Consider the following 24492-nt stretch of genomic DNA (forward strand, 5'->3'; position numbering starts at 1 on the left):
TGACTGAAGGGAGATGGAGTCCTACTGGAAAAATCCTACCATCTGCAGGAGGGCAACTTTGCATTTAACCTACTGTCTGATTGCCACAGCAGTTAATATCTGAGAGAAATCTATGGGGTGTCAAGATCCAGGTTTTCATCACATCGAGCACCTAAACCTTTTAGTGACTCTGTGAGATGAATCCAGTGGGGTGTGCGAAATCAGGGGCAAGGCTAACAGAAATAGTTCCCCTCTCCCTCCGTGTATGCAGGGCTCTATTATGTGACCTGTTTATTGAGCTTTTATCCTGATTTGCTTGATAATTAATATGCCTCTGAATCACCCGTGGTCTTTTAATAATTGATTTATTATTATTTTATTAAATGGATAACAAACAAGACTAGCAGGGTATTCCAACAATTTCAACAAAAGGTGGGGGAACCAACTGAGCACGGTCAGGTAAAAGGTAAGGAGATGAAAGATATCCATAAAAATATCGGAAGAAATTTGAACAAAAGAGGCAATACGGCAGTATTCCAAGACATAAACAGTGGGTCAACAACTCGTACAGTCAAAAACACTGAGCATTTGTTCCAATCTGTCAGGAAGTTATACAGCAATGGGCATTCATCCTGCCTAGGGTGCTCAAGCATCTTCCCATTATTAATTTGTTCACCCTACTTTTCAGTGCATTTCCCCATCATTGTCCTTGCTGCACAAACTCTGATTCTTTTTGAAGTGCATTTGTTGCCCTACAGAGACCGAGCGCTTTAAATCCACTTTATGGAGCAAACCTAAATTTTCTGGGATGCACTTGAATCCTTCCTGTAAAATACTAACAGATTGGATGTGCCCATTGTCTACTCATCAAGGTTAACTTGTAAAGATGGCTGAAGAAATTATGGGAAGTATTTACTTACTTACTTTACTTACTTACTTATGGCATTTATAGCCCAACTTTTCCTCCAAGGAGCTCAAGGCACCATACATTGTTCTTCCCCTCTTCATTTAATCCCCACAACCACCCTATGAGGCAGGTTGGGCTGAGAGGCAGTGACTGGCCCAAGGTCACCAAGGTCAAGGGGGGAGGGATCACCTGAATGTGCACTAGGCGCCACAATTTAAGGACCCCTCCAGAGTGCTGCTTATTAGTTTTTAGGTGTATTCTGCAACATGTCATTGACACAATAATAGTGCACTAGTGATGAATTTATACTGGACCATACACACATCATTCTATTTTATTAGCTGTTCTGTGATGCTTCCCCAATGTTACTGCATGATTGCCATCGGGAGGGGCACTCTTATACCATAGCACAACAAACACGAGACAAAAAATAAACCGGAACATTTGTGATAGAAAAGGATACGGGATTTGAGCAGGAGGTTACAGGACATGCAATGACCGGAAGCAAAGCAGTTTGCCTGCCCTGGAACCTTTGCAGAGCCAAATAGTGTTGCAAGCAGGATCGTGTCTAGTCACCTGACACCATCATAAGCCCAAATCATAATGAATAAAAAGGGTGTGTGGATGGACCCTAAGATGCACCACTCTAATATGTCTTCAAGGATGTCACCAACAAAACACTTGGGGAAATAGAGTTGGGAGGAATGTTTAGCCAAACTATTTCACAGAGCTGTAATGAACGAGCTGATCTCTTTATGTTCAAGTTACGAGTAGCAGGATGATCTATGGATAGGTTTTATGAGAAATGCAATCCATTTGTTTTGCACTGCAATGCTCAGAATGAGGACTGTGTTACTGCAAACTGGCAATATAAGATTGCATAATTTATCTTCTTGTTTTTGCTTGGTTTTCTTTCTTTCTTCTGTGTAATTTAAATTTGAAAAATAAGGGAGGGAGGAAAAGAAAGTACGTATTGAGCGGGGGTCATGGAGTCCCAATTTTCTGGCTGCTGGATGATCCATAACGTCAAACACATCCCAACACATTTCTAAATATCTGTCCCCAGATGTGTCCTGGATTAATTTATTGGATCGTGGCTCCAGCAACAGCCAAGACAAAATAGCTATTGAACCATAGTTTTATGATTAAATAAATAAAAGGCATACTGGAGTGGAAAACAGAGCAATAAGAATTAAAGGTGTTTACTCAGCTCTTAGCAATAAAACAACTCTAATAACTTTTCAGTGTTCAGTTGCCTATACAGAATGCTTGGTAAATTCTGCTCTTCTAATAGAGACCACAATTTTGAGAGATGGTAAGCTTAAAAATAAAATAAAATGCATGGTACCATTTCCAGAATGCTATTTGCATTATTGATAGTATTATCAAGTACTGTACAGCAAAAGATTTACAAAACTGTGCAGTTAATGCAGAACAAAACATTTCCTATCCACATGAGTATAGATACTTGTGAGTTTCACTTGTGAGTTTCTCAAGTTTCTTGTTTTAACTAAAGACTTGGTCTGTTCAGAGACAAAATATAAAGAATGTCAGGTTATATTCTTAACGACACAAAGCACAGGGGTTAGCCTTAGCCTAACACAGCCTTGGCACCTGTCAAGGCTTCTACTTTCAGTATGTCATATTGCACTAATGCGAATTTAGAGGAGTTGAGAAGAGATGAAAATGAGCAGGATTAGGCAAAACCAGTTCCCTTCATTCAACTTAATTAAGGTGGCAATGTTGGGTAAGCAGTCCTATGGCTAGAAAGCCACAGACCCCAATCCACAGCACCCAAATCATCCTCATCTCAGGAAAGGAGATAGAAAATACTGGAAATATCTTGTAGGAAAGACCTCTCTTTATTTTACCTTGCTCCCTTCCACTGGAGCCAATAGGGTTTACATCTGACTAGACATGCATAGGATTGTTCTGTTGGTTAATGAGTTTTGTGCCTTCACAACTACGCTTTGGAATCCCCCCCCTCCTTGAATAATAGGCACGTACAGTCTTTGTTGGGACGCGGGTGGCACTGTGGGTTAAACCACAGAGCCTAGGACTTGCCGATCAGGAGGTCGGCGGTTCGAATCCCCACAACGGGGTGAGCTCCCGTTGCTCGGTCCCTGCTCCTGCCAACCTAGCAGTTTGAAAGCACGTCTAAGTGCAAGTAGATAAATAGGTACCGCTCCGGCGGGAAGGTAAACGGCGTTTCCATGCACTGCTCTGGTTTGCCAGAAGCGGCTTAGTCATGCTGGCCACATGACTCGGAAGCTGTACGCCGGCTCCCTCTGCCAGTAGAGCGAGATGAGCGCCGCAACCCCAGAGTCGGTCACGACTGGACCTAATGGTCAGGGGTCCCTTTACATTTACTTTACAGTCTTTGTTGTCTCTCACTGCCCACTGAAGGCCTTTCTTTTCCAACAAACCTTGAGTATTGGAACTGTTTTTAGGTATTTAAATCATTTCATTGCTTGCTTGTTTGCTCTCCTGGACATCTTTGAGATGAAGAGTGTGATATAAAGTTTAACAACAACAACAACAACAACAACACATCGTTATTACTCCAATTTATAAAACACTTTTCGTTCAACATTTATATTTAAAGGATGGCATCCAATGTTAGTCATACCCAGAGTACACCCACTGGATTTAATGGACATGACTACCTTAAATGTATTAATATCTATGGGTCCACCCTTGACTGTGACTAACACTGGCTACAACTCAACTACATCTGCCTTACAAAACAAAGCAAGCAGCTACAGTTCAGTAAGCAATTTAAACTATCTGAAACATAATGAAAATGCAGTCAGCAGTCCTGTAATTACACTATAAAACTTAATAAAATATTTATACTAAAACAGCAGAGGACAAACATTAATATTCTATTTGAATATGTGAGTTTTCAAAATTCATTTGAACATGGGAAGACATGAAGCCTCACAGGTCAGCCCAAGGAGGGAATTCCAAAGTCCGGGTGCTACCACCAAAAGGACTCTGCCCCTTGAAAATAAAAGTCCTACTCACTTTATTTGTGTATGAAGGGAAGGGAGTGCTTATTATGGGAACATACTGGTTGAGAAACTGAAAGGAACTGAAAAGTACAAAGAGAATCTTGCTCCAGTATCTAAGAAGGCAATGTTCTAAACTTGTTCCTTAATGATCAGAGTACTACACTATGTTCTGAGAGCTGGATTTTTTAAAACAGTAAACCATAGTCATATCTCTAACATTATGGTTCCATGTGTGGTGAGTGAGTTGGGTGATGCATGTGTATCAGTGAAAGGCTGGTCGACCAGGGCAAATGGTGTTATCTATATAAAATAAATTTTGATGATATGCAAAGTAGCAGAGTAGCTTACAGCTAGGAAGCTAAATAACTCTTCTCGGTGATTGATAGTTTCTTTGTAAAGACTATACAATGTCCAGACTCTTTATATTCAAAAGAACTTTACTTTCATAAACATATAACTAAGAAGAATATATTTACAATCTCATGCTTATTCAAACATGGGTACGTTCTCAGTTGAATTGTAGACTGAAGTCTACTTACTTAGTCTTACAAACAAAATTGTATTGAGACTTGCACCAAAGTTTTACCTAACTCAGGGCTTAACGAGAGCTCCTGCACAGGTTTCTCCCTATCAACGTTTAGGGATCTTCTGCTATCTGTTTCACATCAGACAGATCACATTGAGACCATACCATCCTCAGCAGTATCCTGAGCAGCCTCTCTTAGCAGCCATTCTCCCTCACACACATAGAGAGAAGAGAAAGCAGTTAAAAACAACAGTAACTGGAATAACAGTCACAATAGAATGGAATGCCTCTCTCATGTGACTCAACAGTCAGCCAATCATATGAGAGCCACTGCCTGAGGCGGGGAAAACCCTATGTTTAAAGTGCACAATAATTTAATATAAATAAATATTCCCATTTCAGGAACTTAAATCATTATCCTTAACTTGTCTGTCATTGGCTCAGGCTCTACCTACTGTTGGCCTCCATCCCTTCTGCCCTATGGGTCACAATGGGCTCCAGTCACCAGTGGAGTGTATATATGATTGATCATGTTTTTAAGAGATGAAATTGCATGCAAGATGCTTTCCAACACTTGAAAGTGACACAGTAGATGGACTTCACAGGCTTAAAAGCAACACAACCTTATTTTTATTTATTTTTTCCACAAGGAGAAAGGGAAGAGGAGGAAATATTTTATAGATTTTCACACAACACCATTATCAAAATGGGTAAACTTTTGAGACTGTGAAAAGACATACCAACAATCTATGTTCCTAAATAAAGATCCAGGTATGAAGATGCTGAATCAGATCATTGGTCCCATAACTAAATATTTTGTTGAGTGGCAGAAGTTTTCAAAGTTTTCAGGCAGGGGGTCTCTCCCAACCCTAACAGGAGATGCTTGGGACTTTCTGCCTCCAGGGAAGGTGGTTGTTCCACTAAGCTATGGTGGAGGAATGAGTTTTCATCCCCTAGCAACAGAATAAGCCAATAACTAGGAGGGGAGCAAAAGCAACAACAGAAAACTACAGAGACAACCACAGTCTGCACGGCTGCATTCATCTCTAGTACATGTTTAAGAAACAAACTTCCCCATACATTTACCACTTGGTAAGTTGATACGTCTTCACCCCATGTCTCATTACTTGATGAATGCATGTCCAAATACATGAACTGCTTTCACTAGAAAGCATCAGTGCTGATATGAGGTGGCATGAAATTTCTGTCCCCTGTGGTATTCGATTGGCAATGACTCAGTCACACGTGCAACTTGCCATCACCTAATGTTGCAGTCATGAAATGATAGGAAAGTAGTTGGGAAGACTCAACAAAGCTGCTATATGAAATTTTGGTGATGTATTCTATTGGAAAACTGTCTAGAGTGGTAGCCATGTTAGCCTGTTGCAGTAAAAAGAAAAAGGTCTTGTGGCATCTTAAATGTATTATGGCATAGGTGCTTAATCAACAGGCAAGATCAGAGGGCTAATGCTTTACTGTGAAAATGGGGATAAATTTCACTGCTTCCTACTAGGGAGTAAGTGGGAAACAACATGATGCTTGGCATGGCATTACCTCTGAACTGGAAAGTGTGACTTGTTTCGCTCCGAACCAACCCTGATCTTGGCTTTGTGTTTGTGGCTTGTTTTAGTGAAACCAACTGCAATCTCCAGTTTGGATGTAACACTAAAGACTGTAGTTGGTTGTGCTCACTAGCGGCAAGCAGCAGGAGAAGTGATCAGCACATTCACAGCAATCCGTCAACCGTGGTTTATTGTGACACATTATAGTAATCAACATGCACTTGGGGTCACAGGTTGTGTTGTGTATATGGCTGGTCTACCGAGGCCCATCCAAGCTGCCAAAAAATGTTTCTACTCCCACCCTACCCCTTGCATCTATAAGCAGGTGGATGGGATGTCTTTGGGACAGGTTGAATTTGAGACTGGGAGGCAACTGGAAGGAGATGAAACCAAAGAACCTGTCAAAACCCTAACCCCCGCCCCAGACAAATCTGATCTGAGTTGGTCCTTAAGATGATGCCGATGTCTTCCTTTTGGAAGGTAGGAAGTCAACACGACACAGTCAGGCCTCTGGCTCAGATGGCCTAACAGTGAGGGGCAGGGTGGCTCTCCAGGGTTTCGGACTAGGCTGCGGATGGAACCTGCGTGCAAAGCAGATGCTCTACCGTGTGAGCCCTTTCCCCTTGGTCAGCCAGCCCAGGACCTCTGGCGGGTCTCTTTGGAGGAACAGACAAACGTGTGTGCAGCTGCGGCGGCAAAAGGTGCAGGGACTTTTGCTCGTTGGGGGGTTTGCCACGCGGAGGGATCACCAGCCTTCCCTTTTTTGTCCTCCCCGCCCTTGTGCCGCTTCACTAGGGTGGGTAGTGGGGGGGGGGAGTTCCTGAAGGCGCAGAGACACCCGCGCGCAAGCACACACACACGACTCCTTCACACGCATGCAGAGCGCCGCTCTCTTGCCGCTCCACGGCTGCCACTGCTGCTGCCGCCGCCGCCGCTCTTGCTGGTTACGCCAGCCCGCCCGCCCGCCCGCCTGCCTCTCGCCGTCTCCCCTCGCCTCCGATTCTGCGCACACAGCCTGTCATTCTGCACAGCACAGTTTTTTCGCTCCGCTCGGAGAGCGAGTGGTGGAGAGAGAAAACACACACACACACGGAGGGAGAGCAGCTCAGGAGCCCGGCGAGAGAGCGAGGCGCCCGAGTCCCGCAGCCCAGCATGGCTTCGGGGGACCTTTACGAGGTACGGCGCCGGAGCGGTTGTCCGGGGCTTGGCCGGAGGGCAGCCGGCGAAAGGAGGCGGGCAGGCAAGCAGGCAGGGAGGAAGAGAAGGAAGGAAAGGAGGAAGGAAGGAGGGAGGGAGAGAAGGAGGGACGCCCCGGCCAAGGAGGCTGCGGGGGCTTGTTTGGCCAAGGCGTCTTTTCCGCGCGGGGTCTTTCTCTCGGGGGGCGCCGGGGGGTCTCCTTCGCCCCCTCTGGAGTTCCTGGAGGAACTGAGAGGAAATGGCCAAGGTGGAGAGGAGGCGGAGGGGGGTGGCAGATCGGCTGCTGCTGCTGCTGGCGGGAGGGATGGATGAAGCGCTCCCTCCCTGCTTTCTCTTTCGAGACCCCCCCCCGCCACTTTCCACGGGGTATGAGCTGAGTAGGCCTTAGAGGAGAGTTAGCGGGCCAGGGGAGGGGGCACCCCAGCCGGACAGCCCCCGGGGCGGAAAGTCCAGGTAAAGTCCTCTGGAGCACCTCCTCCTCCACCGCCCTCGGAACCCAACCCGGTAACAGGAAGGAGAGAGGGTTGCGCCCCGGCATGCGGCGGCGCAAAGTCTTGGCGAAGAGGGAGGCGCTGCCTGTTTTTCTTTCTCTCGGGGGCTTCCCAGGCTTGCCCCCAGGGGGCGGATGTAAGCCACGGGGGAGGGGCTTGGTGAGGAGGAGCTGGAGCCTCTGGTGGACACCAGTGCATGCTGGGGGATATTGGGGGGGGAGGTGCACTCAAGGATGCTGGGGTTGGGAGGTGGGCTGTCAAAGTTTGGTGGGGTCTTGAGAGACGAGGTCTTTGGGGAGGCAGGTGTTCCTGGATTGGGTTAGCCTGGAGGTCTTCAAGTTAATTGCTTTGATCAAGTCTTCTGAAGAAAGTGTCACTGATTCTGTGCCGGTTTACTAGTTTATCATACAGCATTGAAGTGCAAAAGGAGAGCGGGATTTGCCCTCTCCCCACCATGTTAACTTGAGTAGATCCTATTAGATTGTTCCATGTGGATTAGAGGATGCTGCCTCTGTTTGTCCCATGATTTTGGACTAGAGGAAGTAAGTGCAGGAAGTAGCACGCCAACTATCTGGTTGGTCAGAGGTCTGAGGTCCTGAATTGGAGCATCTTCAACCCAATGAAAACTCTAGATGACCACCTTTGGATCTCACTCCATGTCAGAATTTTAATGGCTGGTCTACACTTTGTACCAAAGCCTCTCCATCCAAAGTGCCACCAAACCTCTACCTCAGATGACACAGGGTTGTATCTAACTAAGTTCTACTCAGTTGACCCATTGAAATTGAAGGGTCTGTTAGTCCATTCATTTTGGTGGGTGTACTCTATGGGATACAACCCATAGAGAGTTGCTTTATTTTGATTCATACCAGTTGTTGACCCCATCTAGCTCACTATTGTCTACACCAGTGTTCCCAGATGTGGTTGAACTACCATCTCCCTTGACCATTGGCTAAGATGGGCTGGGGATGATGGGAATTGCAGTCCCTCAGTACTAGAAGATCCAAGGTTGAAAAACACCAGCTGGCCGTAGCTCTCCTGGGCTTCAGAAAGGGAATGCTCCCAGACCTACCTGGAGATGTTGGAAATAGAACTTGGGAACTTCTACATGGAAAACAAGTGCTCTACCTCAAAGCTACAGCCCTTCCCCAATCTAAATAAAGCAAATTTAATCTCATAATGTACAGGTACACCGAACTTGATATTGTGTAGCTAGCAACAGCTAGCAACCATCAAGGCTACCAATGGAACAAGTCTGGAAATAATAAAACCCATTTGTTAGAGTTTGACACATAGCATGCCTGAGATTTAAATCGGTTCTGATATTGGGTTTACCTGTGGGGCATCTTATGTTCTGATAGCTGTTTTACACACCACAAAGAAGTGGCAGCAGATGTTCCATAATACAGTCTTGACTTGAGCAATATAGAAGCTCCTAGAAGATTCCCTCTTTTTAAAAATAATGCTCACCCTCCACATAAAGATTATTCAGACAATTAGCAGACTTGTTTGCAGCCAATTAATTGATTAATTAACCAATTCAATGGATTAATTAGCTAATTCAAATTAATGTTAAAGTCTTAATGGTGATTAATCCCAACTGGAAGTTTGGAGCCTCTATTCCTAGAACTCCTATATTGATAATGTGTTTATAATAAAATGTATGAGTGGTATGTTAATGCCTGTGATATTTTGAAGGTAGTTGATGACGTTACTAGTCTTTCTGGTCTGTAAGACATACAAATTATACTTTCTTTGGAAAAATAATATGTGGCAGAGGTGACAACTAATATTAAACACAATGGTTGCAATCCAGGAAACCATGTATCCCACAGTAGATCTTGGTGTCAGGCTCCGCCAAGAAGCTCTGTGAACCATTCCCTAGTTGGCTTTGGGAAATCTGTAACTGCAGTTCCAGAAGTCAAATCACCAGATCATATCTATTGCCTGAATAAAGAAATGTATATTAATTACCTCCAACAATGCTGACTTCATACGCGTTAGTGCTGCTTAAAGGCCATTTGTAACACCAGATTTTTAAGCAGTGACTGCTGAACCAGAGTTATTTGCACCAATTAAGCTAAGTTAGTGGTATTGATGGCTATTTTTAATGTGGTGGTTTTTAACTTTGAAGGCCAAACTTTTGCTGGATCAAGTTTAGATGCTTGAATTACAGCTTTATGCTCAACCTTTGAGGATTATTAGGATGAGCGCTCTGAGAAGAAGGGCAGACAACAAATGTTGGAAAATGGAACAAATGGATTTTTGTACCTCCTGCTCTCTTTATTTGTTTTCTCTATGGAGTAAGCATAGCTACAAGTTGCTTTATCTTTTGTTGCTGTTTTATGGATGATTTAAAGGCACAGGTGTTCAGATATGGATGGAAGAGTCTGGATGCATCTTTAGCATCTGAGTGCCCTTGAGGAGCAATTAAAGTTTTGACCCTTTGTGGTACAACTTGATTTCTTCTGGAGCAAACAGAATCTCTCAAGGTGACATCAGCTACTCAGAAGTCTGCTCCGATATATATTGATGCCTTTAGTTTTGCTTGAAGCTTGCATAGGTTTGAGTTTGTAGCCTGCCAGGGAGCTTATTGCATCGGTTTTCTCTCTTCTCCAACTCCACCATTGTTGGTGAAATTCTGCCTATTGATTACTTGCTTGGTTTAATGTGCTTGCTTGGTTTATTGATATAAATATTTGTTTTGTGCTGTGTGAACTTTATTGCAAATGTTTACATTTATTTCATACTCTGGAAACATTTCAGCATGAATACGCACATGGGTGCTAAAAGAAAGCATTCATCCTTCTCCATGAAGCTGGCATTGCATTCATATAGACATTATTGCTATTCCTACTTTTCTTCAGAAATCTTCTGAAAATATGTGCACTTCAGGATTGTGCCTGAGAAGATAGATTGTTGATTATCTTACATTCTTCATGGAACATACAAATAAATATATCAAGCGGAATTTCTACAAGTAACACTATTATACTATTGTAGTGAACAACACTCTGGGGAATGGTTGTAGCTCAGTGATAGAACATCTGCTCTGCCGACAGAAGTTCCAGGTTCAACCCTTAACATCTCGAGAGAGGGCCAGGAGTAATCCCCATCTGAAACCTTGGGCAGCTGTTGCCAGTCACTGTAGACCAGCTTTTACCAGCCTGATGCTCTAGAGATGATCTAGAGATGTTTTCAGCAGCAGCTCTCATCAGCTCTGGGCTGATGGGAGTTGTAGTCTAAGAAATGGAAGGGACCAGGTTGACAAGTTCTGGTGTAAACTGAGCTGGATGGATCAATGGCCTGACTCTGTAAGGCAGCTTCCTATGTTGCTGTTACAGGATACTCAGCCAAAATCATCTTAACATCACAAGTACCTTTACACTGTCTGACGATCTACCAGAATTGTGGATAGGCAGCTTTGCATATTACTGATTATTGGTTTTTAGGTTGCCTTTTCCCTCAATGGTTGCTTTTACATTAAGTGATATGCAGAATGGAGAACACCTGCATCCATTGTTCGCAAGCATAACTAAAACATATCTTCAGATGGATGACATCAGACCATCACCTGTATGTTGGGCAAATTCTTTGCTTATAGCAAGTGTCGGAAACCTTTGGTTGTCCAGATGCTGCTGAACTACAGCTCCCATTAATCCCAACTAACATGGCCAGGGAAAATGGGACACTCTGACGACATCAAACCCTGCATTTTAAGTAGCTGGGTAACTTATTTTAACATGTTATCCTGGAGAAATGTCTTCACATGTCCTTTTGGTTAGTAATGTCCTTATGATGCCCTGTTTAATATTGGAGATTGTGCTTCCAGGTTTTTGCTGAAGTGTGGTATAGATGATAGTCATGATGATGATGATGATGATGATTAGTTTTGTCATAGCCGTAATCTGTAATGTTTGTAAAATTACTTTGCTACCTACGATTACGGTCTCAGTGATCAAAGAGTCATGACTAAATGGAGCACTTTCAGCATCTGCAGTTCATAATTCATGTTGACTTCTTTTTGTGGCCTATGTATGAGTTCTCAGGAAAATCAGTAAGAGGAGATATGCCAAGATTGAATTAGGGTGGCGCAAGATAGGGTTCTGTTGTTGCTTAGTCGTTTAGTCGTGTCCGACTCTTCATGACTCCATGGACCAGAGCACGCCAGGCACTCCTGTCTTCCACTGCCTCCCGCAGTTTGGTCAGACTCATGCTGGTAGCTTTGAGAACACCGTCCAACCATCTCGTCCTCTGCCGTCCCCTTCTCCTTGTGCCCTCAATCTTTCCCAACATCAGGGTCTTTTCCAGGGAGTCTTCCCTTCTCATGAGGTGGCCAAAGTATTGGAGCCTCAGCTTCACGATCTGTCCTTCCAGTGAGCATTCAGGGCTGATTTCCTTAAGAATGGATAGGTTGGATCTTCTTGCAGTCCATGGGACTCTCAAGAGTCTCCTCCAGGACCATAATTCAAAAGCATCAATTCTTCGGCGATCAGCCTTCTTTATGGTCCAGCTCTCACTTCCATACATCACTACTGGGAAAACCATAGCTTTAACAACTATATGGACCTTTGTCGACAAACTGATGTCTCTGCTTTTTAAGATGCTGTCTAGGTTTGTCATTTCTTTTCTCCCAAGAAGCAGGCGTCTTTTAATTTCGTAACTGCTGTCACCATCTGCAGTGATCATGGAGCCCAAGAAAGTAAAATCTCTCAGTGCCTCCATTTCTTCCCTTCGATTTGCCATGAGGTGATGGGAGCAGTGGCCATGATCTTCATTTTTTTATGTTGAGCTTCAGACCATATTCAGACCTCACTTTCTGCCATCAGGGTTGTGTCATCTGCATATCTGAGGTTGTTGATATTTCTTCCGGCAGTCTTAAATCCGGCTTGGGCTTCATCCAGTCCAGCCTTTCGCATGATGAATTCTGCATATAAGTTAAATAAGCAGGGAGACAATATACAGCCTTGTCGTACTCCTTTCCCAATTTTGAACCTAGTGGTTATTTATTTCATTTATGAATCGCTTCCTGGAAATGATTTCACAATACAATTTTTACAAATTCTTTGGAATAATGTCTTAAAACAGTTAAAACAACTGCGCATATATATATATATATATATATATATATATATATATATATTCAAAACCAGTATCGATCAAACTGGGATAAAAATCTCCTCTTAGAGGTTTTGTTGAAAGAACAAAGTATTGCCTTCTATGCACTATCCAATGTTGTTGTTGTTGTTTAGTCGTTTAGTCGTGTCCGACTCTTCGTGACCCCATGGACCAGAGCACGCCAGGCACTTCTGTCCTCCACTGCCTCCCGCAGTTTGATCAAACTCATGCTGGTAGCTTCAAGAACACCATCCAACCATCTCATCCTCTGTCGTCCCCTTCTCCTTGTGCCCTCCATCTTTCCCAACATCAGGGTCTTTTCCAGGGAGCCTTCTCTTCTCACGAGGTGGCCAAAGTATTGGAGCCTCAGCTTCACGATCTGTCCTTCCAGTGAGCACTCAGGGCTGATTTCCTTAAGAATGGATACATTTGATCTTCTTGCAGTCCATGGGACTCTCAAGAGTCTCCTCCAGCACCATAATTCAAAAGCATCAATTCTTCGGCGATCAGCCTTCTTTATGGTCCAGCTCTCACTTCCATACATCACTACTGGGAAAACCATAGCTTTAACTATACGGACCTTTGTTGGCAAGGTGATGTCTCTACTTTTTAAGATGCTGTCTAGGTTTGTCATTGCTTTTCTCCCAAGAAGCAGGCGTCTTTTAATTTTGTGACCGCTGTCACCATCTGCAGTGATCATGGAGCCCAAGAAAGTAAAATCTCTTACTGCCTCCATTTCTTCCCCTTCTATTTGCCAGGAGGTGATGGGACCAGTGGCCATGATCTTCGTTTTTTTGATGTTGAGCTTCAGACCATATTTTGCGCTCTCCTCTTTCACCCTCAATAAAAGGTTCTTTAATTCCTCCTCACTTTCTGCCATCAAGGTTGTGTCATCTGCATATCTAAAGTTGTTGATATTTCTTCCGGCAATCTTAATTCCGGCTTTGGATTCATCCAGCCCAGCCTTTTGCATGATGAATTCTGCATATAAGTGAAATAAGCAGGGAGACATTATACAGCCTTGTCGTACTCCTTTCCCAATTTTGAACCAATCAGTTGTTCCATATCCAGTTCTAACTGTAGCTTCTTGTCCCACATAGAGATTTCTCAGGAGACAGATGAGGTGATCAGGCACTCCCATTTCTTTAAGAACTTGCCATAGTTTGCTGTGGTCGACACAGTCAAAGGCTTTTGCATAGTCAATGAAGCAGAAGTAGATGTCTTTCTGGAACTCTCTAGCTTTCTCCATAATCCAGCGCATGTTTGCAATTTGGTCTCTGGTTCCTCTGCCTCTTCTAAATCCAGCTTGCACTTCTGGGAGTTCTCGGTCCACATACTGCTTGAGCCTTCCTTGTAGAATTTTAAGCATAACCTTGCTAGCGTGTGAAATGAGTGCAATTGTGCGGTAGTTGGAGCATTCTTTGGCACTGCCCTTCTTTGGGATTGGGATGTAGACTGATCTTCTCCAATCCTCTGGCCACTGCTGAGTTTTCCAAACTTGCTGGCATATTGAGTGTAGCACCTTAACAGCATCATCTTTTAAAATTTTAAATAGTTCAGCTGGAATACCATCACTTCCACTGGCCTTGTTATTTGCAGTGCTTTCTAAGGCCCATTTGACTTCACTCTCCAGGATGTCTGGCTCAAGGTCAGCAATCACACTACCTGGGGTGTACGAGACATCCATATCTTTCTGGTATAATTCCTCTGTGTATTCTTGCCACCTCTTCTTGATGTCTTCTGCTTCTGTTAGGTCCTTACCACTTTTGTCCTTTATTATGGTAATCTTTGTACGAAATGTTCCTTTCATATTTCCGATTTTCTTGAACAGATCTCTGTCTCTTCCCATTCTGTTATTTTCCTCTATTTCTTTGCATTGCTCGTTTAAGAAGGCCTTCTTGTCTCTCCTTGCTATTCTTTGGAAATCTGCATTCAATTTCCTGTATCTTTCACTATCTCCCTCGCATTTTGCTTGCCTTCTCTCCACCGCTATTTGTAAGGCCTCGTTGGACAGCCACTTTGCTTTCTTGCATTTCTTTTTCATTGGGATGGTTTTAGTTGCTGCCTCCTGTATAATGTTGCGAGCCTCCACCCATAGTTCTTCAGGCACTCTGTCCAGCAAATCTAAATCCTTAAACCTGTTCCTCACTTCCACTGTGTATTCATAAGGGATTTGGTTTAGATTGTATCTTACCGGCCCAGTGGTTTTTCCTACTTTCTTCAGTTTAAGCTTGAATTTTGCTATAAGAAGCTGATGATCTGAGCCACAGTCAGCTCCAGGTCTTGTTTTTGCTGACTGTATAGAGCTTCTCCATCTTTGGCTGCAGAGAATATAATCAATCTGATTTCAATGTTGCCCATCTGGTGATGTCCATGTGTAGAGTCGTCTCTTGTGTTGTTGGAAAAGCGTGTTTGTGATGACCAGCTTGTTCTCTTGACAGAACTCTATTAGCCTTTGCCCTGCTTCGTTTTGATCTCCAAGGCCAAACTTGCCAGTTGTTCCTTTTATCTCTTGATTCCCTACTTTAGCATTCCAATCCCCTATAATGAGAAGAACATCCTTCTTTGGTGTCACTTCTATAAGGTGTTGTAAGTCTTCATAGAATTGGTCAATTTCAGTTTCTTCAGCACCAGTAGTTGGTGCATAAATTTGGATTACTGTGATGTTAAAAGGTCTGCCTTGGATTCGTATCGAGATCATTCTATCATTTTTGAGATTGCATCCCAGTACAGCTTTCGCCACTCTTTTGTTGACTATGAGGGCCACTCCATTTCTTTTACGGGTTTCTTGCCCACAGTAGTAGATATGATAGTCATCTGAACTGAATTCGCCCATTCCCGTCCATTTCAGTTCACTGATTCCCAGGATGTCAATATTTATTCTTGCCATCTCATTTTTGACCACATCCAACTTACCCAGATTCATGGTTCTTACATTCCAGGTTCCTATGCAATATTTTTCTTTACAGCATTGGACTTTACTTTCGCTTCCATGCATATCTGCAACTGAGCGTCCTTTCGGCTTTGGCCCAGCCGCTTCATCAACTCTGGATCTACTTGTACTTGTCCTCCGCTCTTCCCCAGTAGCATGTTGGACGCCTTCCGACCTGAGGGGCTCATCTTCCAGCATCATAACTTTTATATGCCTGTTGTCTTTGTCCATGGAGTTTTCTTGGCAGAGATACTGGAGTGGCTTGCCGGTTCCTCCTCCAGGTGGATCACGTTTGGTCAAAACTCTCCACTATGACCTGTTCATCTTGGGTGCCCTGCTCGGCATAGTTCATAGCTTCTCTGAGTTATTCAAGCCCCTTCGCCACAGCAAGGCAGTGATCCATGAAGGGGGCACTATCCAATGGCTATGTAGCAAATGTGGGGAAGGGCTGTAGCTCAGTGGTTAAAGAAAGTCCCTGCTTCTGTTCTCAGCTTTTCCAGCTAGGAGTGAGAGAAAACCCTGCCTGGAACTCTGGGGAGCTACTGCTATTCAGGGTAGATAGTACTGACCTAGCTGGACCAATGGTCTGACTACCTATAAAGCCGCTTCCCATGTTCCTAAATGCATGTGAAGATGACACTTGTAGTAGATAATAGCTGCTACCCTTCCATTAATAGGTGTGGAACTTGTGAAGTTGTGCCGTCTACCCTTCCATTCAATAGAAATGGCACATGTTGGACAAATCCAGTTTTTGAGCCTGTGCCAGTAAGTGCTGCTGTTGCATACTCTCCAACTAAAATTGTTCTCATTCATTTGAAAAGGGGGGGAAAGTAAGCACACGCTTAACTTCACAGCTGAAATCAGTGGAACACAATAGCGCTTGATGTTGAATGGATTGTGCCCCGTGCTTTTAATCTTTCTGACTTTATGATATCATGTTTACATCTTTTGAGAGTTGTGTATAGAATTAATGAAAATGCATGGTAAGTTTAAACATATAAAATGACAAATTAGTCACAGCATTTTGTTTTCCTGATCTATATTTCATATATATATATATATATATATATATATATATACACACACACACACACACTGATGATGTGAAATGTGGTTTACTGTACTACAGTTTAAAAAATTGTGAGCTATTTGTCATTTAGAATGAGTTTACTTAGGTAACTTGAAATACAGTTTTCTCATCTTAGAAATCCAGCCATTGGCCTTTTTAAAAAAGCAAGTTTAAATCCTGCAGAAAGCAGAAAACATATCTTAGGTGTCTAATTAAGGTACCTAATGTTCAATTAAGGAATTAAGTCAATATTATTAATTTAAGTGTTATTTTCAGGACGAAGTATAGCAGGCTTGTTCTGAGTTTGGTTAGCCCCAAACTCTTCACTGTATTTTGCAGACATTTTCAGCACTGCTCCCCCTTCTACTGTTTCTTGGCAATTCCTTTGTGACTGTCTGCCACTTGATTTATATTACTGTCTGTCAATCTGTCTCTCATTTGGATTCATTTCCTCATGTAGCCAAATCACTGAATCAGTACCCTCATTCTCAGCTGACTTCATTTGCCCTCACTTAAATTGTCAATTTCATATCTGATTGGTCATACCAAGTAATGATGTCATCTTATTCACCAATATGGTTGGCTAGAGCTGCCTATGTAACTAAACCAGAAGGAAACAAAGAAGTAAACAGAAGGTGGGATAAAATGGCATTGAAGTAACAGGTGGGAAAAGCACTAGGATAAAACCAGATTGGATAAATGTGCATATTCTGACTTACAGTCAAAGAGTTTTGATGGGTAGGGCTTGGTGTGAGGAAACTATTTCTAAAACTCATTTATTCTGGGACCCAAAAAACTGAAAAAAGAAATTATTCATTTCAGCCCAAATTCAGGAGCCCCACACAGACCACAAATTCTTGCCTATCAGACTTTGAGATGTTCTAACGCTAGAAAACTGGTTCTAACCTGAAACCAGCCTTGCTGTTCAGTCCAAAGGTCCATTTATTCCAGCATCCTTTTCCCCATAATGGCCAACGAGATGCCAAGCAGCAAAGACATAAGCAGGGTTTTCTCTGAGCCCTCCCTGGAGATCCAGAGGCTTGAATCTGGGACCTTCTGCATGCAAAGCAGAATTGTGGCCTCCTTCATAGTAAGAGTGGTTTGACGCTGGAACAAGCTCTGCCACAGGAGGCGCTGGGCTCTCATTCTCTGGGAGTATTTCAGCAGAGGTTGGGCAGTCTATGGTAAGGGATGCTGGCTGCTGCAATGGTCCATTCCAGCTCTATGATTCTATGAAAGGCACCAATTTATGAAATTCCCGCACAGAACCCTAGGCAGACAGAGCAAAAGAAAAAGAGAGCAGTATAAATTTCACCATCGGAAAGTTCCTTACACTGTGTTTTTAACGCAGCAGTCTGTGTTTTTCCCCCTACATGTACAGTTTGAGCAAAAGCCCAGTTTTATTTTCAGCGTTTTGTTTCAATAAAAGAGCTGATCCCTAAGTTTTTCCTAGGAATATGAGAAAGCGTTTCTACAGTTGCTCCAAATGGCTGTTAAAGGAACAATGGGCTGATTCAAAAATACATATATATTTTTTGTCAACACAAGCAGTCAAATGTCCTCTCCTGTTATGCACTTGTGTGGGAAAAAGTAAATGTCTAATGATAAATATGGCTCGTCGAAATTTCTGTGACTGCAGCTGCCAGAGAGGGCAGAATCATAGCAATGATCATATGTTTCCCTATCCAGGACCAGACATTACATTTATTTGCAGAAATGCATGGTTGATAGGAATGTGGATTGTTCACATGGTCAGGAAAGGCATTGTGTGAACTAACCTGTAGGCATTTAAAATAACTATGGCTTAGTTCCAAAGAATTGTGAGCGGAAGGAGAAAACACATTAGGGTTGTTCTGTGAGCTCTTGCAGAAGCGATGTTGACTTCTCACATGGCAGTGCCCTAATGTGTCAGAGTTTGCACTGTTTCAGTGTAAGAAACAGAGAATCAGGAAAATGCAGACTTAAGTGTTTATATACCAACCATGTGGAAGTCTCAGGGTTGGATCTGCACAATGCCTTAACACAAGAATTTGCACCAACGGAAGTACACCTCTTTGATTTGGGGGTGCTTTGGTCAGGAAACTGCTGTTCAGCTAAACTGGAAATCATTCATAAGTGTAACAGATCTCTTGCTATCGATAGCTATTGGAAGGGGGCACTATTGGAAGTTCTCACTAATTTACATTTAGAAAATAATTGCTATGTCTTTGGGTTTCCCCCTCCATTTTCAGTTTCTTGGCGAGGGGCAGAGTAGAAGGAATTGTGCCCAGTCCCAGCTATGGTATCATTTTTTTAGTTTCTCCATTCTTCAGTTTCTCTGTGCAATCTCTCTCTTCTGTCCTACGGGAAAATTAAAAATGGCTTCTCAACGTGAACCAGGAAGTCACCTGTCCAGGCAATGGGATGGTTCTTTCTAGCGTGTGTGTGTGTGTGTGTGTGTGTGTGTGTGTGTGTCAGTGTCATCCTGCTCCAGCCACTCTGTTCTGTTCTTCTATCCCACCTGACAGTTGTTTTCCTTCTCAATTTTTGTCATTGATATATTTTTGGGCTGTTTTGGGGGTCTTTCCGCTCTTAAATTTTCCTGCAATTTTTTTATGTGTTTTTTTACTTGTTTGTATCTCAGGATTACCTTAAGAGTGCTTTTACTTCTCTTATGTGCATTTGTGGTGTGGTTTTGAATGTATAATTATCACGAGAGTGGGAAGACTTGAATCTAGAACATAGATGACGGTAAAGCTAAGAGCTTTTGAATCGCACCGATTTCAGTGGAAGCTCCTACTCAACACCCTTACTGAAAAGAGAGGAAATTGAAGGTGCTTTCTTTGGGGTGGATCATGCCCAGTGTCATTGAACAAATCTAATGAAACTACTGATGACATTAAGTATCCCCATGAAACCCAAATGAAATACTTGTCAATGATATCCGTCAGAGCGTTTGAACACTCTGTTTTCATCCCATGGAAATACTGTAATCCTTTAAATACTGCTGGTGGTTACTACTGACTGCAATCAGTAAAAAGGCCCCAGAATGGGCAGGGAGGGGCTGAGTCGTCACAGGGTATCTACTGCTGTCACGTGACAGCATCAGGCTCCATCTGGGAGCTCAGGAAGCCTGTACAACAGTTTTTCTGTCCCCACATCTACCTTGGCTAGCGGGCCCAACAGTGACCCCCTAGCTCCCTTAAGCCCCACTTGGCAGCAACCAGCACCAGCATTGCACACTTAAGCCATTAATTAAGCAAGCCATTAATTAAGCAAGCGATCCTGGAGAATGTGATGTCATAAGATAGTTGAAGCTAAGCAAATTGTGTCCCTGGTCAGTGCCTGGATGAGCGACTGGCTCCTAGGAGTGTATGTAGGGAAGGTTGTCGTACGTATAATAGATAAATAAGTGATAGGAGGAGGGCATAACCTTCCACAGTTTAATTTTTTACAATTCAGGCAGCTGTTAAGCATGTTGATACAGAGACCTTAGTGATTTTGATGACAAACAGAATTAGTATATACGCTCATAAGTAGTAAATTCCAGCATTGTTTATTGACACTCATTAAAAACCCTTGTTGACTTGGGATATCCTTATGCATTCTCCACATTGTGCTCTGCTCTAGCATGTAAAGGATAATGAACAGTTCAACCTTAAAAGCTCTTCATCAACAAAAGCCCTATTAAAGTTAAATACGGCCTCTGTGAATAGACGTGCTTGACAGCCTCAGAACCAGGCTTAAAACAGAAATGAAGTTCTCGGAGAAATGCATCTCACCAAGATCAAAGCTAGGGCTGCGATGGATTGTGGAAGTGAAAACAGTGGGAGGAACTGCCTTTTGCAGTCCCAATTTCAAATCTTGCAGTTTTGGGTGGGCAGAATTATATCTGCTCACGTTTTAGCAGGTTGTAGCCACGCATCGGGACGCGGGTGGCGCTGTGGGTAAAAGCCTCAGCGCCTAGGACTTGCCGATCGAAAGGTCGCGGTTCGAATCCCCGCGGCGGGGTGCATTCCCGTCGCTCGGTCCCAGCGCCTGCCAACCTAGCAGTTCGAAAGCACCCTCGGGTGCAAGTAGATAAATAGGGACCGCTTACTGGCGGGAAGGTAAACGGCGTTTCCGTGTGCTGCGCTGGTGCTGGCTCACCAGATGCAGCTTTGTCACGCTGGCCATGTGACTGCGGACAGCGCTGGCCCCTGGCCTCTTAAGTGAGATGGGCGCACAACCCTAGAGTCTGTCAAGACTGGCCCGTACGGGCAGGGGTACCTTTACCTTTTAGCCACGCATCAGTTTGTTAAATAAATGATATCCTGAGTCCTTTTGGGCACATGTGCTTTGCTTGCTGCCTCGCTCCACCATGGTTTTTGTAGCTTAAAGCTATATAAACAGTCATTTTCACATATGCACAGTATGCTTGTTCCATAATAACTTACCATTGGCAAAAGCACGGCAAATATTGGAACAGCCGCTAGAATTTCTGGAGCAGAATTCAGTAGTGGCAAGACCCGATTAATTCTGAAAGGTCCTTTATTTTCTTCGCCTCCCCTTCTTTCCCAGACAATCTGTTTTAATCATAGATTGATTTTTAATGTAAAGTGGTCAATTGCTTATCGTGTGTACTGTATGGAACAGAATCTTGCAGTTATCCTGTGTTTCAGAAAATACTGCTACTTGCAAAGGGGCAGGGAGATGTCTATGTGTACCAAACACATCACTACCCCATGAAAAATATTTAAGTTTTAAAAATATTTATGTTTTATTAAGGTGATTTCAATTAAAAGAAATAAAGTGATGCAGGACAAACAACAACAAAGATACATATAAAAGTGAAAACACACACACACACACACACACAAGCAAAAGCAATATACAATATTCCCATACATTCTTGTATACATTGTTATAGTGTTATGGTCCTAGTGCTTATGTAAATGTTAGTAGCCTACTACTATTTGTATACACTCATTCCTTATGTTATTGTATTTATCCGTACAGAGTCTGTGCCTGTAAGCCGTCCGTTCATAAAGTATGAGTGATGTCATATTGTCAGTCCATTCATTGAAGGGTATCATACCTTTATTTTTCCAATTCCTCTTGGCTACCATTAGGGCACGGAAAATCCATTTCCATTGTCCTGTTGATAAGAAAATATATTTAAGTTGCTGATATTACTGTGAAGAAGCTACATAACTGGGTTATGGCAGATGGAGTGGGGGACCTCCACAGTACTAGAGCCTCTCCGCCAGCAGAATCCAGGACATTCCATTGAAAGAGGCAAACATCAGCAGAACAGAGAAGGGAGAAATTCTGTGGATTCCCTCTCTGCTGTAGCCCCAAATGGCCTAATAAATCTGCTCTACAGGACCAAAATTGGACTAGCTTTCTTTACACTTCTCATGCTTGAGAAGAATGTTTGTTCTCCCTCCCTCCCCCAAAAAATCTATCTATCTCAGACAGACAGACAGACAAATAGATAGATAGATAGATAGATAGATATAGATAGATAGATAGATAGATAGATAGATAGATAGATAGATAGAGAGATAGATGATAGGGTTGGCAATACTTGTTGAAATGTTTAGGTGAAAACACAGGGAAGATTATTTTAACCACGATATAGGGCCCATGCCTTTGTTGGACTCTGATAAACATGTGATGAGTTATCCACTTGGTGGAGGAGCTTCTGTCTATGAAATAATGGGGGAAGGGGAGCATCTTCCCTTTCAGATAATTTGTGCGCTTCAGAAGTAGGTACAACTCATGGAGTTTTGAACATTAAACCAGAACCACTGAAAGAGCAAACATGAATCACTGGTTCCTGCCTCTCCCCCCACTTTTTTTTTTTTAACATATAACCTTCAAATAGGTACATATGGATATGTTGATTGCGGTTTCTCTCCCTTTCTGATTTTCTGAATGTTCAGAACTTCTCTATCAGTTTGTGGATTGTTTTTTTAAGCCCTCATGAAAATTAATCTGCATTTTAGTCCAAATTTATCCTGTTACAGACATTTTTGTATATACTTTCCAAAGCAATTTCTCCTCTTATTAGGAATTTCAACACCGTTTTCACCCGCATATGCATTTTTAGGCACACTTTAGCCTAGTATGTACACTTTGGTACATACTATGTGTCTGGATTCTATAGCATTGCAAAATTTGGAGAAGTACACATTTTTAATGTTGGCTGCATTTTGGTTTATGTATTGTTTTCGGTGTAGGTTTGTCTTTAAATGTGTCTTAAGTAAGTTTTTCTTTAAATGTGAACTGAATTTAATCCTGCCTTCCCCAAATCCCTGTCTGCGAAGCTACTCTTATTAGCACTGCTGCAGGTTGTAGTTGTTGTTGATGATGATGATGATGATGATGATGGCATCCGTCTCTCTTGGGTGACAATGGAAGAGTGCGCCTTCGGGGGTGAAGTCAAACCATTGGAGAATTACAGCGCCTGCTGTGACAAGGAGAGAATGAAATGAGAGAGACGTGTTTTATTGCGGATATAGCAGATGAAGACGTCCGGTTTTGCTGCTACAGGTGCACCATGGCGTTTTTTCTCTCCACTCTCCTCCCAGCAGTCATTCTTCCTTTGGTCACTGCTGTAGATACAGCAGTGAATTAATTAAAAGTAAATGAATTTCAGTCAGAGTCTGGGGCATCCTGAATAGGGAGCAAGAGCAGAATCAGCAAGGGCATGAATTCAGCGTTACCATAACCAACCCAGTATGTCCTCGGGTTGCATCTCTTTGCTTTATCCCATACAAATGAATGGCTGCTATATTCCCCTGTGGTGCAAAATGCAGTACTGTACTGACCTTGGGGATAGCGGCGAATGACTCACTCAGCGCTGCTGCTGATTAATCCCTTCAGGTGCTGTGTGGGATGTGTACAGAGAAGACCTTTCTCCCAGCACAGGAAAGGTGGGGAAACGGTTTCTGCCCGAGGACCACGTTCCATTTTGAGCCGCCTTCCAAAGGCCGTGTGCTTGTGTTGGCTGGGACCAGAGGCACAAGTAGGCAGAGCAATGGGCACAAACGTTCCCCTTAATAGAATAAGCTGGTTTCTACACTCACTCGGACACCCCTCTTTATCCTTCATCCAGACAAGCAAGAGGTGTTATCAGAATTCAATGACACATACCAGCCAGGCAAACCTATTCAAGGAGGGTCAGTGAGGGGTGAGGCCTGGGGAGAGTTCAGAAGGCCAGAGAAGAGGCTCAGAGAGGGTGCAGATTGCTCCCAGATCTGAGGTTCCCCACCCTTGCTCTGCAGAAACACGCACTGCCTGTCATAATGCAGGGCAACTTCCTAATTACATTATAAAAAAGCAGAATAATGCAGTGTGTTTCTGGATAGTGACTGCTGACAACCTGGAGAAGCAGACTTGCCTTCATATGCCTTAGCCTCCCAGATTGAATTAGATTAACAACAATATGTGTCTTTCAAGAAGACTGACATAACTGAACTGCAATAATGTAATTACTAAGTAGTACAGGTTGGTTTTTTTACAAAGACACAGCCAATTTTATCGGTGTCAGAAGTAAAGAAAGTGTTAACTGCTGTTTATTGTGCTGGAGTTTTGGAGGGGAAATAAAGGAATAACTGCAGTAATCTAACCTCCGTTGTGTGACTTGCTAGCCCATTACTGTCAAATGTGTTTGGGGGGGATACAAAATATGGAACATAAAGGTGTGTCTAGGGTGTGACTCAGGAACTATC

The 24492-nt window shown here is 43.1% G+C and overlaps 1 protein-coding gene and 1 long non-coding RNA gene across 3 annotated transcripts in view; one reads left to right on the forward strand and one right to left on the reverse strand.

Moving 5' to 3' along the window:
* Positions 1-325: 325 nt before the first annotated feature.
* LOC310769996 lies at positions 326-4732 on the reverse strand. The gene is made up of 2 exons (XR_014551915.1): positions 3251-4732; positions 326-2409 (listed from the first exon to the last, which is right to left on the reverse strand). It is a non-coding gene; the product is annotated as an uncharacterized lncRNA (long non-coding RNA).
* Positions 4733-5218: 486 nt separating this feature from the next.
* Positions 5219-24492, forward strand: part of CDYL2 (chromodomain Y like 2) — a 72507-nt gene continuing 53233 nt past the window's right edge. The window contains exon 1 of one of the 2 annotated variants that reach the window (XM_083629824.1): positions 5219-5518. In XM_083629824.1, the coding sequence (XP_083485950.1) occupies positions 5480-5518 (39 nt within the window). In that variant the 5' untranslated portion in view covers positions 5219-5479. Of the gene's footprint in view, positions 5519-5623; positions 7165-24492 lie in introns of those variants that run through there. The other variant, XM_083629825.1, reaches the window with a different exon arrangement.

The sequence above is a fragment of the Podarcis filfolensis genome (assembly GCF_964270895.1).
Source record: "Podarcis filfolensis genome assembly, chromosome: 8".
Classification (NCBI taxonomy): domain Eukaryota; kingdom Metazoa; phylum Chordata; class Lepidosauria; order Squamata; family Lacertidae; genus Podarcis; species Podarcis filfolensis.